The sequence below is a fragment of the Talpa europaea genome (genome assembly GCF_964194135.1).
Source record: "Talpa europaea genome assembly, chromosome: 2".
NCBI lineage: Eukaryota > Metazoa > Chordata > Mammalia > Eulipotyphla > Talpidae > Talpa > Talpa europaea.
In genome coordinates, this window is record NC_140068.1 from 110,379,950 (window position 1) to 110,399,264 (window position 19,315).

A 19,315-nucleotide genomic window follows, 5' to 3' on the forward strand; every position below is an offset into this window, starting at 1 on the left:
TTAACAGTTCATCTTTGAAGATTTGGTAGAACTCAACAGTGAAACCATTTAGCCTTGGGCTTATTATTATTATTTTTTTGTAATTAATTGGGCTATATAAGCGTAGGGTAAATGAAGTTATCAGGCTTTTTATGCCCTCCCACCAATAGCATCTAGCATCTATGACTGGCACCTGCGGTCTTAGGAGTGCACCTGTAGTTACGGACTCCTGGGCCCAGAGGACATGCGGCATGCGCTTATAGATGGGGACATGTGTGGGGAGGGCCTATAAGGGCAGCGTCACTGTGAGGAGGGACTACAGAGAAGGTCCGGGAATGAGACAGCCAGAGAAACACTGAGAGAGAAAGCTTGTCTCTCCACTGATTCAGCATTAAAGGCCTGTAAAAATTGAACGAAGGCTCCAAAATTATCTTTTTTGACGATGAACCTACTTGCCCAGCGGTGGTTGCAAAACAATAGGTTTCCTATTTCTTCCTGATTATCAGATGGGTGTATATTTCTAAGAATTTGTCTATCTCTTCTAGGTTATTCAATTTGCAAGCACACAACTGTTCATAGTAGTCTCCTCTCTAAATTTCTGAGATGTCTGTCTGTTCTAACTTCTCTTTGGTTTCTGATTTTATCTATGAGTTTTCTCTTTTCTTTTCTTGGTGAGCCTAGCTCGAGGTTTGTCTATTTTGTTTATTATTGCAAAGAACTAGTTTTTGATTTCGTTAATTTTGAGACTAGTTTTTAATTTCAATTTTATTTATTTCTGCTGTAATTCCCTTCCTTGTACAGGCATTTTTGTTTTTGTTCTTTTTGTACTTCCTGAAGGTGGGAGATAATATTGTTTTTGTTTTTGTTTTTTTAGCTCACATTTGTTTCTTGCGGTGGGCCTGTCTTGCTATATGCTTCCTTCTTAGTGCCTCTTCTGCTGTGTTCCACAGGGTCCAGTCAGTTGTGTCTCATTTTCATTTGTCTTAAGGTATTTTTAAATTTCTTTTGATTTTCTAATCCAGCAGTTACTCAGTAATGTGTTGTCAGTCTCCACATATTAGTTTTTTTTTGTTCTTTCTCTTTGTGGTTGACTTCTTATTTGATACCACTGTGATCAGAGAAGATACTTGGTATTATTTCAGTCTTCATGAATTTATTGTTACTTGTCTTGTGACCCGATATGTGATCAGTCCTGGAAAATGTCCCATGTGCACTTGAGAAGAATGTGCAGTCAATCCTTTGGTGGAATGCAGTGCCTTATTAATATCTGTGAAACCCATTGGTCTAAATTTTTTTCTTTGTTTTTTTTAATATTTTATATAATTCTTACATCATTTTTCATTTTTACACAATGTATGCATTTTCATTTTGGTTATATTCTCCATACAATTACACCCCCCTTATTTTGACCCTAATCCTTACTCTCTCCTCCCCTCCCCCCCCACCTTAGTATGTCTCTGGTTTATGGTTGCTTGTTGATTTTGATTTTTCTTTATTATAGTTAGTCTTTTTCCTGGTCCCTTATTTAGGTTTTCTAAATTCTGCTATGAGTGAGACCATTTGGTATTTTTCTTTCTGGCTTATTTCGCTGAGCATGATCCCTTTCAGCGCCATCCATGAGTTTATCTTTTTTGATTGCTGAGTAATATTTCATTGTGTATATATACCATATCTTCTTGATCCAGTCATCTATTTTTGGGCATTTGGGTTGTTTCCATAGCTTAGCTATTGTAAATAGAGCTGCTATAAACATAGGGGTGCAGGTGCCCTTTGGAATTAATGTTTCTGTGTCCTTTGGGTAAATACCTAGGAGTGGAATTGCTGGATCATATGGAAGCTCTATCTTTAGTAGGTTGAGGAATCTCCATACAGCTTTCCAGTTTGCTCTCCCACCAGCAGTGCAGAAGAGTTCCTTTTTCTCCACATCCTCACCACCATCTGTTGTTGCTAGTTTTTTTAATATGTGCCATTCTCACTGGTGTAAGATGGTATCTCATTGTAGTTTTGATTTGCATTTCCCTGATTACAAGTGATGTGGAATATTTTCTCATATGCCTGTTGGCCATTTGCATTTCCTCTTTGGAGAAGTTTCTGTTTAGCTCTTCTGCCCATTTTTTGACTGGATTATTTTCTTTGTTTTTGTTGAGTCTCATCAGCTCTTTGTAGATTTTTGGGATCAGTCCTATATCATTAGCATTGTGTGCAAAAATGTTCTCCCAGTCGGAGGGGTTTCTCTTTGTTTTGGCTATTGTCTCTTTTGCTGTGTAGAAGCTCTTTAATTTGATGTAGTCCCATCTGTTGATCTTTGCCTTCACTATCACTGCTTTGGGTGATGTGTCTGTGAAGATGTTTTGAGGTACATGTCATGTAGTGTTTAATCTATACTTCCTTCTATATATTTTATGGCTTCAGGTCTTATGTCTAGTTCTTTAATCCATTTTGAGTTGGTTTTTGTGCATGGTGTGAGGTAGTAGTCAAGTTTCATTCTTTTGCATGTAGCAACCCAGTTTTCCCAGCACCATTTATTGAACAAACTTTCTTTGCTCCAGTGCATAATTTTGGCTCCTTGTCAAAGATTAGTTGACTATAAATCTGTGGGTTTATTTCTGGGTTTTCTATTTGGTTCCATTGGTCCAGGTGTCTGTTGTCGTTCCAGTACCATGCAGTTTTGATTATTATGGCTTTGTAGTGTAGTTTGAAATCTGGGCCTGTGATGCCTCCATTCCCTTCTTTTTTTTCAGGAGGGCTTTGGCTATTAGGGGTTTTGGTGGCTCCATATGAATTTCATCAATATTTGTTCTATTTCTTTGAAGGATGTCATTGAAATTTTTATTGGAATAGCATTGAATCTGTATATTGCTTTTGGTAGGATGGCCATTTTGATAATGTTAATTCTTCCAATTCATGAGAAGGGGATGTCGTTCTATTTCTTTGTGTCTTCTTCTATTTCTTTTAACAGTGTTTTGAACTTTTCTTTTATAGGTCCTTTACCTCTTTTGTTAGGTTTTTTCCCAAGTATTTGATTTTTTTGTTTGTTTCAATAATACAAGGGATGGTTTTCCTGATCTCTTCTTCATCAGATTTATTGTTTGTGCATAGGAAGGCTTGTGATTTTTGTGTGTTGATTTTGTATCCTGCCACTTTACTAAACTGATTGATTAGTTTAATTGGCTTTTCTGTGGAGTTTTTTTGGTTCTCTATGTATATTATCATATCATCTGCGAATAGTGATAGTTTGACTTCTTCCTTGCCTATTTGGATACCTTGTATATCTTTCTCTTGTCTTATTGCTCTGGCTAGGACTTCCAGTATTACATTGAAAAGCAGTGGTGAGAGTGGACATCCTTATCTTGTTCTAGATCTTAATGGAAATTTTTTCAGCTTTTCGCCATTGAGAATGATACTGGCTGTTGGCTTGTCATCTATGGCCTTTATGATGTTGAGGTATGTTCCTTGTATCCCAAGAATTTCAAGGGCCTTTATCATAAATGGGTGCTGTACTTTGTCAAAAGCTTTCTCAGCATCTATTGATATTATCATATGGTTTTTATATTTCTTTTTGTTGATGTGTTGGATTACATTGATTAATTTTCGGATGTTGAACCATCCCCTGTCCCTGGAATAAATCCTACTTGGTCGTGGTGAATTATTTTATGAATAGAATACATTGTTGGATTCTGATAGCTAAAATTTCATTGAGGATTTTTGCATCAGTGTTCATTAGAGAGATTGGCCTGTACTTTTCTTGTTTTATGTTGCCCTTGTTTGGTTTTGGTATTAGTGTAATGCTGGCTTCATAGAACGTGTTTGGTATTATCCCTTCCTTCTCAATTTTTTGAAAGAGCTTGTGAAGGATAGGCACTAATTTGTTTCTGGATGTTTGGTAGAATTCATTTGTAAATCCGCTGGTCCTGGACTTTTGTTTTTGGGGAGGGTTTTGATTACCATTTCAATTTTGCTGCTTGTAATTGGTCTGTTTAGGTGTTCTATTTCTTCCTTATCTAGCTTAGGGTGATTCTAGAGTTGTAGGAATTTGTCCATCTCTTCTAGATTGTTGAGCTTGTTTGCATATAACTGTTCATAGTAGTTTCTGATTATTCTTTTGATTTCTGCTGTGTCTGTTGTGATTTCTCCTCTTTCATTTGTGATCCTATTTATTTGTGTTTTATCCCGCACTTCCTTTGTAAGCCTGGCTAGGGGTTTGTCTATTTTATTTATTTTTCGAAGAACCAACTTTTGGTTTCTTTGATCTTTTGGAGTACTTTTTAGTTTCTATTTCATTTATTTCTGCTTTGATTTTTATTATTTCTTTTACTGGTTTTAGGGTTTTGTTGTTGTGCTTTTTCTAGTTCTTTGAGGTGTGAGATTAGGTTGTTTGTGTTCTTTCTTGCTATATATTTTCCTCTTATTACTGTTTTTGCTGCATCCCATACATTTAGGAAATTGGTGTCCTCCATGTTGTTCAACTCAAAGTATTTTTCAATTTCTTCTTTGATCTCCTCATTCGTCCAGTGGTCTTCCAGTAGTGTGGTTTTCAATCTCCATGAAGTAGGAGAGTCTATTTTTATCTTTTATAGCTAAATGTGTTTCCTGGAGACAGAAAAAGGTTGGGTTTTGTTTCTTAATCCAGCCTGCGACTCCGTGTCTTTTCATTGAAGAGTTTAGTCCATTTACATTTTGAGTTAATATTGATATGTTAGGATCTGTATTTGGCATTGTGTTTGTCTTTCCTTTGATTTTATTTATTTAGTTTATTCTTTTAATAACTTTTTTTTTTTGGCCTTCTTTCATTGTTATTCGTCCCTCTGAGGTTCTGGCTTTAGGACCCCTTGTAGTATTTTTTGGAGTTGGGGTTTAGTGGTAATGAAATTCCAGAGTTTCTGTTTGTCTGGGAAGGTCCTTATTCTTTCTTCATAGAGGAAGGAGAGCTTTGCGGGATAGAGTATTCTTGGTTGGCATCTGTTTTCTTGGAGTCTGTTGACTATGTCCCTCCACTCTCTCCTTGCCTGTAGTGTTTCTTCAGAGAAGTCTGATGTCAGCCTGATTGGTTTTCCTTTGAATGTTATCTGTTTCTTCCCTCTTGTCAGCTTCATTATTTTTTCCTTGTCCTGGATTCTTGGGAACTTTACTATTATGTGTCTTGCTGTATTTTTCCTTTCATCGTGGCAGTTTGGTGTTCTTCTTGCTTCTTGTATATCAATTTTCAGCTCCTTCTTCAGGTTTGGGAAGTTCTCTTCATTTATCTCCTTGAATATTTTCTCTGTTCCCACATCTCTCTCCTCTCCTTCTGGGATTCCTATAACTCCTATATTTCCTTTCCTCATGGAGTCAGATAATTCCCGAAGTCTTTCTTCGGTCTTTTTCCTTCGTACTTCTTTTTCCTTTTCTGTTTTGGTTCTTTTTATTTCTGTGTCTTCAAGAGTACTTAGTCGTTCTTCCATTTCATCTATTCTGCTTTCATAGCTTTTTCCAGAGTTCTTTAGTGCCTCCATTAATTTTGATCCCTTGCATTTCTTTTACTTCCTTCTTTCAAGACTCAATTTCATTCTTCTGATCGTTGATTATTTTTCCCTTATCATTGTTTTCCTTTATGACTTCTGTCAGTTTTTAATCATGGAAATTTTAAATTCTCTTTCTGGAAGGCTCAGAAGTTCTTCCAAGTTACTGTCATTGCAATCTGGGGGGTGGTTTTCTTTTTGTGGTGTGCTTTTTTCCTGAGGAGTTGCTGGGTTGCGTGTGGTTTTTCTACTCCCTACTGTCTATTTTCTAATTTGCCGTATGCATTGGGACACTGTGTTGCTGGTACTGGCTGGCATCTTGGGTGAACTTCCCAGCTCCCCTCTGGCTCCTCAGGGAGCCATCTGCCGATTTCAAGCAGTGTTTACTAAAGAAAGTTCCCTGTTCTAAAATGCCAATGCAGGGACATGCTCCCCTGAGCACCTGGTCTGCCTCGGCAGTGGGTTCCCTCTCTACCTCTGGGCTCAGACTGCAGGCCAGAGGTGCCTGGCGTGGGCAAACTTTCCAGCTCACCTCTGGCTCCTCCAGGAGCCTTCTGGGGGGTTCAAGCAGTCTTTACTTAAGAAATGTCCCTGTTCTAAAATGGCGATGTGGGACGCAGGACGCACTCCCTGGGCGCCTGGTCTGCTTCGGCAGTGTGTCCCGCTCCCCCTCTGGGCTAGGACTGCATGCCAGAAGGGGCCTGGCATGGGTGAACTTCCCAGCTCACCTCTGGCTCCTCTGGGAGCCTTCTGCGGGTTTCAAGCAGTCTTTACTGAAGAAATGTCCCTGTTCTAAAATGGCGATGCAGGATGCACTCCCTGCTTGCCAGGTCTGCCCAGGCAGTGGATTCCCTCTCCCTGAATGTCTTCTTTAAAAAAGCAGCTAGTTAGGTCTTTTGCTCATTTTTTTTTTTTGATTGGGTTGTTTGTATCTTGTCAGATTATGTAAGAACTGTGTAAATTTTGGAGATTAGCTCCTTGTCAGATGTGTGCTATCCAACTATTTTTTCCCCATTCTGTGGGTTTGTTTTTGTTTTTGTTATGTTTGCTTCTGAGGCACAAAAGCTTTTAAGTTTGATATAGTCCCACTTGTTTATTTTTGCTTTTGCTTCCCTTTGAGTCCCCAAATATATCTTTGTGGTAGATGTCCTCTGTGTGTCCCCTATATTTTCTTTCAAGTACTTTATTATTTCAATTCTTATATTTGTATGGGTTTATCTCTAGATTTTCAATTTTGTTCCAATGATTTGAGTTTTAAGACAACTTGAATACAGAAGTATGATAACACCATTCTTCTTTTTTTTAAAGATTTATTTTTATTTATTTATGCATACAAGAATTGGGGTGTAGGCGAGAGGTGAAGGGGTTAAAAGGATTCATCAGAGACAGAGTGGGGAGGAGAACACTAAACACATTGCTGAGGGGAGCAGCAGGCAAGGCAGGAGAGGTCTGCTGTACCATGTGGGCCAGCTCCCTGTCCGGAAATCAAACTCATGCCACAGTGGCTGTCAATAGCTTGATAGTGCTGAGACATAAACCCTTGCACCACCAGGGAGACCCCTCCCTCCATTATTTTTCTTTTATCCCAGAATTGTTTTAAATATTCAGGGCATTTTTGGGTTTCATACAAATTTGATAATTGTTTCTTCTATTTCCTTGAAAAAGGGCATTGGTGTTTTGACAGATATTGCACTAAAGCACTAAATTGCTTTGAGTAAACTGGCCATTTTAATTATGTTAATTCTTCCAATGTATGAGCATGAGATATATTTCCATTTCATTTGTCTCCTTTTATTTCCTTTATTTTTTTAAAAATTTATTTATTTATTTATACATGAACCAGGGTACAGGCCAGATGCACAGGAGGGTGAGCGGATTCACCAGAGACAGACTGGGGAACAGAACAGGCAGACTGATGAAATACACTGCTAAGGGGAGCAGCAGGCAAGGCAGGAGAGGTCTGCCGCGCTATGTGGGACCCTTGCCAGCCAGACGGGATCAAACCGGCACTGCAGAGGCTGCAGACAGCTTTACAGCATGGCGTTCAACTGCTGTGCCAACAGGGGAGGCCCATCATTTTATTTCCTTTAATAGAGTTTTATAGATTTCAATACATAGGTCTTTCATCTCCTTTTTTAAGTTTACTTCCAAGTATTTCATTCTTTTGGGCAGATTGTAAGTGGGACTGTATTCTTTATTTCCCTTTCTTCTTCTTTTTTTTTTTTTTTAAAGATTTATTTATTTATTTATACAAGCCCTGGGTATAGTCAGAAGCACGGGAGGGTGAGAGAATTTACCAGAGCCAGAGCGAGGAACAGAACAGATAGACTGATGAAATACACTGCTGAGGGGAGCAGCGGGCGTGGCAGGAGAGGTCTGCTGTGCCATGTGGGACCCTTGCCGGCAGCCGGGGATCGAATCGGAGCTGCAGAGGCTGCAGGCAGCTTTGCATCACAGCGCTCAATCGCTGCACCACTGGGGAGGTCCTATTTCCCTTTTTTATTACATATTGTTTGCATATAGAAATGCCACTGATCTTTATGTATTGCTTTTGTATCCTGCCACTTTACTGTATTCATTTATTTCTAGATGGTTTTTGTTTTTTTTTAATTATATTAGCGTGTCATCTGCAAATAGTGACAGTTTCACTTCTTTTCCACTTTGCATCCCTTTTATGGCCTTTTCTTGCCTAATTGCTTCAACTAAGACTACCAATACTATGTTGACTCATAGTGGTGATAGTGAACATCCCTGTCTTGTTCTTAAACCTAGAGGGAATGCTTTCAGAATGAGTATGATATGGGCTGTGGGTTTGTTATATATGGCTTTTATAATGTTTAGATACGTTCCATTTATTCCCATTTTAAAATGTTTTTATCAATAGTGAATGTCGGATCTTCTCAACTGCTTGTTATCTATTGAGATGTTCATATTGTGTTTATTTTCCTTTTTGCTGCTCTGGTGAATAACATTGATTGATTTGCATTTGTTGAACAAGCCTTGCATCATTGGAATGAAGTCTGCTTGATTGTGATGGATGATTCCCATGATATGTTCTGTATTCAGTATGCTAGGATTTTGTTGAGGATTTTTGCATCTATATTTATCAGAGATATTGGTCCGTAATTTTTTTTACTATTTTTGTTCAGTTTTGGGATCAGGGTAATGTAGAATGTAGTAGAGTAATGTAGAATGCCTCATAGAATGCATTGCAGAGTGTAAGGTCAAGGCGGGGGCAGAGAAGGAGTAGAAAAGGGACCCAAAGGACACAGAAACATTAATTCAAAAAGGCACCTGTACCCCTATGTTTATAGCAGCACTATTTACAATAGCAAAGTTTGGAAACAACCCAAATGCCCAAAAATAGATGACTGGATCAAGAAGATGTGGTATATATACACAATGGAATATTATTCAGCAATTCAAAAAGATAAACTCATGCAATTTGCAGTAACATGGATGGAGCTGGACGGGATCATGCTCAGCGAAATAAGCCAGAAAGAAAAAGAAAAATACTGGATGGTTTCACTCATAGCAGGAATTTAGAAAACCTAAATAAGGGACCAGGGAAAAGGCTAATTATAATAAAGTAAAAATCAAAATCAAGAAGCAACTATAAACCAGAGACACACTATAGGGGATATGGGGGGAGGAGGGATTAGGGTAAAAATAAGGGGGGTGGGAATTGTATGGGGACTATAACAAAGATGAAAATGCATGCATTGTACAAAAATGAAAAATGATGTAAAAATAAAGAAAAGAAAAGAAAAGAAAAAAGAAAAGAAAAGAAAAGAAAAGAAAAGAAAAGAAAAGAAAAGAAAAGAAAAGAAAAGAAAAGAAAAGAAAAGAAAAGAAAAGAAAAGAAAAGAAAAGAAAAGAAAAGGTAAACTCGAAACTGTTGCTACTTGCATCCTGGGAGCTGGCTCTGCCCCATTTGCACAGGCCTGATAAGCTGCGATGAAAGAACTACCAGTTCCGAGAGAAAAAAAGCAATTCCAACTCCCATTCTCCAACTCCCACCAAGGCCAGTCCCTGCCCCATAAAAGCTCACCCTTATCCCCAACAGGTGCTACTTCTTCGACCCCCGTGGGGGTCAGCAAACCTCGCCCGGGAGTGCAATAAATTTTCTGCCTGTGAGAAACTTAGCCTGGCTTTCGTTTTCTTTACCACGCCAATCCTTTCACAGAGTTTTCCTCCTTCTTCAAGTTTTTTTTTTTAAAGAGTTTGAGTAAGATAGGTATTAGATATTTGAAGGCTTGATAGAATTCACTGGAGAAGCTATCTGGTCTTAGGCTTTTGTTACTGGGGAAGCTTTTTATTGCTCTTTAAATTTTAACTCTTGTGATTGAGCTTATTTTTTTAAAAAAGATTTATTTATGCATAGAAGAAATGGAGTGTAGATTAGAGGTGCGGAAGGATGAGAGGATTCACCAGAGACAGAGTGGGTTGCAGAACAGGCAGATCCACTGAAATACACTGCTGAGGGGAGCAGCAGGTGAGACAGGAGAGGTCTGCTGTGCCATGTGGGTTAGTTTCCTGGCCAGGGAGCCAACTCAGGCAGCAGTGGTGATAGCTTGATAGTGCTGATACTTAATCCCTACACCACCAGGGAGAACCCTTGTGAATGAACTGTTTAAATTGTCTATTTCATCCTAGTTTTACTTGAGAGGTTGTATGAGTCTAAAAATTTGTCTATTTCTCCTAGGTTGTCCAGTTTATTTGCATAGAGACTTTTGTAATAGGTTCTTATTTCTGCTCTAAATGCTGTAGTTGTGCCTTTTCATTTCTGAATGTATTGATTTGGGTTTTCTCTCGTTCATCAGAATAGCTACAGGCTTGTCAATTTTTCCAAAAAACCAACTCTTGGTTTCATTGAACTTGAGGAATTCTTCCATATCAGTGTGTTGGGTTCTGGAAGCTGATTTTCTTTCTGTGGTGTATTGTTCCCAAGAGGACTTGCTTCATCACTTGTATATTTCTTTTTCCTCATTGTTTTCTTTCATGCTTGTTCTTGGGGTAGGGCCATGTGACCTCTGGTGCCCACTGACATGACTTCCCTTTGCTTTTACAAGGGCGAGTATGGACCTGCCTGGAACTTGGGCCACCCTGGGTGGCAGGTGGGTGCTGATGCTCCTGCTGCTCTGCTTTCAGCTCCCACCTACTGGGCCTCTTCTGATGGACAGTGGGAGGGTCTACATGCTCCCTGGCCTGCTGTTGCAGCTGGGTGGGTTCGGTGTGGGTTTCCCATGGTATCTGTTGACCACACTGTTGCTGCTGGAGGGTGGGATGTCCCAGGGCTCTCACCTTGGTGTGGGTGGATCTGCATCTGTCTGGGCCTCTGTGGCAGCCTGGGCAGGAGGATCCTGTGGCTTCCTGAGACTAGACCCTTGGGGTATCCAAAGGCACCTGATGTAGGGCCCAGCACTGCAAGTCTCAGCTGGGGCCCTGTCTGCTGGTGTATGCATTTCCTGGTGTAGCTAGGGACAACTGCAGGGCCAAGCAATTGCAAGGTTCTGGGTTTAGCCTGTTCCACTTGGAAGCGTGGGCTGGTTGAGTGGTGTGGCTGATGCTTGGTCTTTCAAGATTGCGGCTCAGTGCTCAACAGGTGCTGGTGGCTGGTGTTTTGGCCTCATATACTACATGGTACCAGAGGGTTGAGTGGGATGCACCTCCCAGAAGGCCACTACTCCTTAGTTGAGTCTCAAGGAAAAGAAAAATAAAGATGGTTAAAATTAAGTTCTGACCACTCCTATGGATCTGGCAACCGTTCCTGAGACCTGGCTTGCTCACCTGTGGCTATCTGAGGGTTCCAGCTGTAGTAGGGTAGGTTACTGTGGATTCCAGGCTGGAACCCAGTTTGGGCTTTAAGATGATGTCTGGCATGGTGGGCTGGGCTTCCCTGTTCGACCTATGCCTGTGGAGAATGGATGCCTATTATTTTCCCCCATTTTGTTCTTGGGTGTCCTGGAGAATTGCTGGTGTCATATGGCTGGTTCAACGCATCTGGGTTTGCTAAAGATCCATTATCAGTCCTTTTTTAGTTATTTTTAGGAGAGAGGTTGATCCCAGCCTCTCTATATTACCATGTTGGTGACATCATTCTCCCAAAACTAATAAATTTAAAAGGACAAAAATATGTTCATTCACAGGACAGGAAATTCAGTAACTAAAAGAAATGTGGGAAACTCACAAATATTTAGAAAATGCACTTCTTCATAACCAAAAGATCAGAAAGATATCAAAAGGGAAATTAGAAAATACTTTGAGAATAATGAAAATGAAGAAATAGCATGTCAAACTGGATGTCACTAAAATAGGGCTTAGAAGGAAGTTTATAGCTATAAATGAGTACATTAATAAAGGAAATTCTCTAATCAATTACCAGAAGATCCTCTTTAAATCAAAGGAAAAAGAGGAGCAAGCTAAAAGTAAAGGAAGTAAAGGAAGGAAAAATTGAATAGGTTGCAATTTAATGAAATAAAGAAAAGAGAAACTGCAGCGGGCCACGCCTCCCATGCTGTCTCTTGACAAGGTCCAGGCATTGGCAGAGACTCCCGAGAAGAGGGGAGTTCCTGTGCTCCCCTGAAGAGGGAAAATTATACTTCCCAGAGGAGGGGAGTTCTTGCACTTCCCAAAGAAGATCTGAACTAGGGAGTCTCCATGGCAACGCCTGCTAAAGCTCTCCTCTTTGTTCTTGGTTAATGCTGAAGTTAGTTATTAATTGGCATGTGAAAACGTAATTCCAACCCAGGTGACAATTGGCTTATTGTTCTTACGCATGAACTATCACTAAAGAAGTAAAAATTGTTAAAGGTATAGTTAGGAAAGAAATGTTTCCGCCCTGAGAACTATGGAGAACAAGCTGCCCTGAACCAGCTGTCCTTGGAAAACATAGCCTAACCTGGGGCGTACCTGTTTGCTGCAACAATACATTTCCTGGTGTATGAGGTCAATAGTTCGCAAGCCGTGTGGAGGTTAGGAATTTCTAGTTAAGAGTTAGACTTCAGTAGAACTTATGTAGATTTGATGAACTGTTTTAGACCACCTTGAAGTAATTAATATATTAACCAAGTTAATTGAGTTCTAGGATATATATTGATTTTAGTAATTGAATATTGTAAGGGTCGAACAGGCCACAGTGCAGGTTTTCTGATCCAGCAGACCAGGTAAAGGAGGAGTCAGAGTCCTCAGTGGTTTTTTGCAGGTCTTTTATTGGGGTTCACCAGGCATATGGCAGGCAGGGGTGCTGGGGGGCCGGCACCCCTGCAAATCCCCAGCAAATCCCCACTCTATCTGGGCTCTCCGGTGATCTCAGCTTCTCTTCGGCTTCTGGCATCCCCATGACGCCGCCCTTAAAAGCACAGTCTTAGCCCAGGTGTACCCACTTCAGGCACCCGCCACCAGGCATGCACCCAGGATCACAGGGTTCCCTCATCTATCCTGATGGCGGGAGGGCAGAAAAGCCTGATACCTTTTACCCCACCCTACAGTCCACCCCCTCAGGGTTTTCTGCCATATAGTCTACATATATATACAATTTTCTAAGCAAACAAACAATGCAGCCATGGCCCACAAAAGCAAATACATCACATATAACAAAATATAATGGAACACAAATAAGTCCAGGCAGGGCACCAACCTAGTGCAAAAGACAATTATTGGTACCAGCAGATGAGCCACCAAATCTGCTGCCGAAGGCACTGCTCATACGAGGGAGGGGAATCACTCACGGCATCTACTGTAACACACCGGGGGCCGTCAGGCTTCCTGGCCTTCTCTGGCTGTAGTCCCGGCTACAAGGCACACACAGCATCCACCCCCAGGATGCACTAGCTCTGGGATTGGCAATTCTATTCTGTTGGGGGTAATCGCCAACCCTCAGGGTTTCTGTCTGCAGTCGCTCCAACACTCGGATTTCATAGCCACCCATGCGACTCGCAGACCCCTGCACTCAAGCCAACCCACTGCACAAGCACCTGGGTCGGGGATCAAAACTCTGCATTTGGCTTGGGCTCCACCCCAAGCCACATTCCCCACCTGCCCCCTAAGGACGGGTTCCTCAGTTTCACTCACCCTCACTCAAGAATGAACAGGGCATCACCCACAGGTGATTTTACGAGACTCACAGGTCTTCAGCATACTCAGGCTGCTTAACAGCCACTCAGGGCTTCTCAATTTAGCATCAGCACCAGCTTTTGCCTTCTCAGTTGACTTTTCTCCTCCACCTGGCTGCTGGGCATACACAGGCTGCTTTTGGCCATCTAGGCCCACTGGCCACCCCTAGATTCCCATCTCCTGGGGTTTACAAACAAAACTGTTCCACCCCCAGGGTCCCAAAACATATCAACCTGCAAGGGCCTCCGCCTTCTGGCGGGATTGTCAGTCCAAGTTCAATTGTCAGTCCATCAGTCTAAGTCTTTTGGCCTCTCCCTGAATCGGCACTGGCGAGCTCCGAATCGAGGTCCTCTCCTCCCCAGCTATTCTGCTGCCTCAGGTGTCGTTGGCTGGTCCTTCCGGGTGTCATTGGCTGGTTCTCTTGGGCGTCTCCTTCATGCCAGGTCTTGTCCTGTAGCTCCTGGACCTTGTCCCTCTCCTGTGCTGCCATGGCGCCTCCAGTGTCATCACAGGCAAACAATGTTACTCCTTAGTCCCTCCAAGTCTTCGGAGGGCTCCAATACCCGTCTGCATGGATCATCTTGCCGACTTACGCCAATTGTAAGGGCAGGAACAGGCCACAGTGCAGGTTTTCTGATCCAGCAGACCAGGTAAAGGAGGAGTCAGAGTCCTCAGTGATTTTTTTGCAGGTCTTTTATTGGGGTTCACCAGGCATATGGCAGGCAGGGGTATTGGGGGGCCGGCACCCCTGCAAATCCCCACTCTATCTGGGCTCTCCGGTGATCTCAGCTTCTCTTTGGCTTCTGCTGCTGCTTTCTCGGCTTCTGGCATCCCCGTAACGCCGCCCTTAAAAAGCACAGTCTTAGCACAGGTGTACCCACTTCAGGCGCCTGCCACCAGGCATGCACCCAGGATCACAGGGTTCCCTCATCTATCCTGATGGCGGGAGGGCAGAAAAGCCTGATACCTTTTACCCAACACTACAAATATAGAATAGGAATTTTACACCCACGTTGGTAATCGGGAAAGTTTAAATGTTGCCAAATGTTGTGCTGTTGTAGGGTAAGGTAAAAGGTATCAGGCTTTTCTGCCCTCCCACCATCAGGATAGATGAGGGAACCCTGTGATCCTGAATGCATGCCTGATGGCGGGCACCTGAAGTGGGTACACCTGTGCTAAGACTGTGCTTTTAAGGGTGGTGTCACGGGGACGGCAGTAGAAGCCGAAAGAGAAGAAGCCCGAAGCAGAAGCAGAGAACGCCAGAGAGCCCAGCTAGAGTAAAGATTTGCTGGGGGCTGGGAGGACTGTCAGCCTCCCAGCCCCCCAGCACCCCTGCCTGCCATGTACCTGCTGAACCCCAATAAAAACCTGCAAAACCACTGAGGACTCTGACTGCTCCTTTACCTAGTCTGCATGGGATCAGAAAACCTGCACTGTGGCCTGTCCTGCCTCTACAGCTGTCTTGTATGATTGATCATGCCAGTAAATGAGCTATACCTAGGAAACTAATTGTACTTAGGTTACCAAAGAAATGGCCTACAGGTGTAAAGCAAAGGGGGTGTTCACATGATCATGAGAAAATATGTATTGATTGTCTTTGCTCTGCTTCAATGCTTACGCTGATGTCATCTCACCGCTCGCCTTAAGGTATAAATAAAGACCCGCTGAGACCCTCAGTAGGGAGATACTTGCACGAAATAAGGTGTCTGTGTCTACCTCACCACTACCTCGCTCCACTTCCCCTCAGTCCTCCGAGAGAAAACTTGGCCGACGCCGTCCTCTCCTCTCCGAGACCCCTGACACAACTTCTAGCTGGGGCTGGTCTCCAGCAAGAAACAATACGTTAAAATAACTAAGTCAAATGCATTCCTTTGAAAGTTCAATGAAACTGACGAATTTTCAAGCAGACATACTAAAAAAAGAATCAAATTTCTCGTGTCTGTAGTGAAAGAGGAACCAATAAAGAGAATTAAAAGAACTCTATGAAATAGGATATGCCAAGAATTGGAAAATTTAGATAAAAGGCAGATTCCTAGAAAATATACCAACTACTAAAGTAGGTCAAGATGAAACAGGCAATCTGAACATAGCTATAATCAATTAAAATATTGAATCAGTTATTAATAAGTACCCATGGCCTCCCTGGTGGTGCAGGGGGTTGAGCACCACACTGTGGGGTGGTCTGCAGCCTCTGCAGTGCGCATTTGGTCCCCTGCCGGCCAGGGAGAGACCACATGGCAAGGCAGACCTCTCCTGTCTCGCCGGCTGCTCCCCTAGGCAGTGTTTCAGTCGGTCTGCTTGCTCTGTTCCCTGCGCTGGCTCTGGTGAGTCCTCTCACACCCACACCACCCCCACACCCCCCGCCTTGTCTCTGGCCTGTGCCCTGGCTCTTGTATGCATGAATAAATGAATCTTTAAAAAAATAAATAAAATAAAAACTACCCATATATAAAGCGCTGGCCCAAATGTCCAACTGGACCAAATGTTTACAGAATAAATAATTCAAAAAGGAAAAGCTCATATTCATCCCATTCTTCTGGAGCTCTGTGATAGCATTTAATAACACCCCAATGGGATGTCTTCCACATATAGTATTATGGTATTTCTTCAAGTAATTGCTAAAAGATACAGGATCTAATTGTTCTAGAATACTCACACCCATTTTATCTAGATGTTCAATTGATCTATATATATCTCCCCCTGGGATTCATCATAGTAACTGTAACAGAACCTTTGATCCCAATGGCAGAAATCAGAAGAAACCACAAAGAGATTGCTAGGGTCCGCTAGATATTTATTGAAGAGTTCTCCGAATTCCTGTTCTTTCGACTCACTCAGAGCTCCAACCAGTACAGGAAGAATGGTAAACTCATCCTTATGGCTTTCCATGGCTTTAGCTGTATAAGGCAAATGCATTTCAATATTGTGTTCATCTTCATCTGTCTGCAGAGACATGTGTTCAAACATTCCTGTTTTCCATAGTTTTCCATCAATCTTTTGGTGAATACGAAGGTCATAGAGAGGTGTTCTATATATATCCACACTGGAAAGTGCACATCAAGAAAGACTTTTATCTCTTTTTTTCTAGTAGGTGTAGTCCTTCCTTAATTTCAACTCATTAAAAATGCTTTATAGTTTAGGGCAGTAGAAAAAGGTTGCATAAAAATATTTTGATCAAAAAAGATGACAATGTAAAGGGCCAGTTGTGGCAGACAGATATTTGAAAGTAACTTGTAAAGCATTTACCATATCCTAAATCTGCACGGTTTGCAGACTTGTGCATATATATTCTGCTTTCAGAATAGTTTTGCAAATTGTACACAAACAAAAAAAGGGTGAAAGCTTTTTAATAAAGAAATTGCATTTATAAATGATCTGTATTAGAATATAATAAATCTCCAGTTATAGTCAATACTACCCGTGTTATACAACAGATACCTTCTATTTTAGTTGCTAATAAAGGGCTACACAACTCAAAAAAAAAGAAGAAGAAATAGTAATTCTTTACAAACACCTCCAAAAAGTAGAGGAGGTAACACTACCCAATTCATTATGTGAAGCCAATATTATTCAGATACCAGAATAGACCAAGTTATCTCAGTAAAAGAAAACTCAGGCCAATATTTCTTTGGATATGAGCTCAAGAAATACAAAACATGGCAAATCCAAACCAGCAGCATATAAAAAGAATTGTGCAGAATAACTAAGTAGAATTTATTCCAGTAAATCATGCTTGTGTTAACATCCAACTTAATTGCTGCAATACACCAAACCAATATAATAAAAAACGAAAACCTCAAGCTTATCTCAGAATGTGTTGTAAAGGATTTGACAAGAAGAGCCTGGCAAGTTGGCAGCAGAGTGAAGATACTGGGCTCACCTCCTTCATATGTTCGCTCTAAATTATAGCAGAACAAATTCATATCCCCTGAAAGATAAACCGACATCTGCAGCATGCGACAGTAGCAAAAGTCCAGCAGAACGGGGTGGGGAAATCTTTAACTGAACTGTGTGTGCAGTGATACAGGGGATACAACTCATGGAGGCAGGGCGGCTGCTGTACAGAGACCCTCCACATGGGCTTTATCACCCTAGGGACTCTGGAGATCCAGCACTGGGGACTTTGGAGGGGATACACAGAGCTGGCCTCCAGGACAGGGGCTGCACTATTGGAGAACCACAGTAGCAGGGTGCAGAGTGATGACTGATGACACTGATGCTCCCAATATAGAACAGCTGGAGCCCAAACTGGGGGGGGGGAAGAGCCAGATGGGATCACCTGTCTCTCCTATAAGAGGCTGTTATTGTACTGAGAGGTTGTGATCTTCTAAACATCAGCCATCACACAATCTCCTTACTCCCCCTACCCACCCACTCCCCACCCTCGCATACCCCCGTCTTCTATAACTGCCCTCACCTTTCCCAGACAGGGTCAAAACACAGCTAAATACATCTGCTAACTGGTATTTAATATCAACTGCATTTTAACGCCAGGAGAAAGCAACCCAGGAGAACGCTGTGCACTGGAAAGCCCTGACTCAACTACAGTGTATATCCAGTACTGAGTAACATTCTCAAACAGCGTAGAGGCTGAGGTTAGCATAAAGTTATTCAAGATATTTAAGGTGAGGAGTTGACCTGGAGGAGTAGGTCACTGGACCCCTCCCTACAACTCTGGTACCTACAGCACAGGAGGAAGCTTGAGTCCCTGACACTCACTGGAGCTGATTCTTCAGTGCCCGCCTCCCCACTTTCAGGTCCTTTCCCCCATTACTCCTTGTCAGTAATAGGTGTCCAGTCACCCGAACAGGTACAAAGGGGTATTTTAACCCTGTTCCTGCTATAAACACTACAGAAGAACAAATTACAAATGGAGCAAACAACCCTGAGAGAAGCCTCAGCCCAGCAGAGGCGTGGCACCTGCCCCGAGGAGTTCAAGGGAACAGTTATCACAAAGATACTCAACTTAAATAAATAAATAAATAAATAAATAAATAAATAAATAAATAAATAAATAATAAAATGGGTGATGTGAAACAGGAACAGAATAAAGACTGAGGAATATGAGACTATTACTGTTAGAACCAGTGAATCAAAATATTACCACCAAATTAAAATACAATGCAGGCCTTCAGTAACAGACAAACACAAGTAATGGAGAGGATCAGTGAGTTCAAAAGCAAAGTATCAGAGAATACAAAAATAAAACAAAAATGAAAATAGTGTAAAAGCCCTTGGGAGACCCTAAAGAGAAATAAAATCCTTATTATGTGGGTCCCAGGAGAAAAAGAGAAAGAAAAGTTATAGAAAATTTATTTAAAGAAATTAATTGCAGAGAACATTCTCAATTTGGAAAACAGATGTGCTCATCAAACAAAATAATACAAGACCCAACACACACCAAGAAACACGACCAATCTGTTGAAAGCCAGTGACGAAAGCTAGTACAAACATTGAGAGTAAAACAGAGCAACCAATCAGACTGTCAGAGGCCTTCAGCAGAAATATTACAGCAAGAAAAGAGTATCAGGAGATGTTTGAAGTACTCAAACATAAAGATGTCCCACCCAGATCCTCTACCCTGCAAGATTAACCTTCAAGACAGACAAGTGGGGAACTTCATTGGGAGGAAAAAGCTCAATTTATTAATACCAACTGCACATGATAGAAGTGCAAAAGGGGGTATTTTAAAGAAACAGGGCAAGGAATGTAAAAGTTCCAGG

The 19,315-nt window shown here is 41.6% G+C and overlaps 1 protein-coding gene across 1 annotated transcript; it reads right to left on the bottom strand.

Annotated features, from left to right (window-relative positions):
• Nucleotides 1–279: 279 nt before the first annotated feature.
• Nucleotides 280–16,643, bottom strand: LOC311188241 (protein MEMO1-like; the record flags this gene model as incomplete). The annotated part of the gene is given in 3 exon segments (XM_084259387.1): nucleotides 280–295; nucleotides 15,764–16,284; nucleotides 16,287–16,643. Coding segments are annotated over 3 exon segments (894 nt in total), but the record flags the coding sequence as incomplete, so codon positions are not given.
• Nucleotides 16,644–19,315: the final 2,672 nt, after the last annotated feature.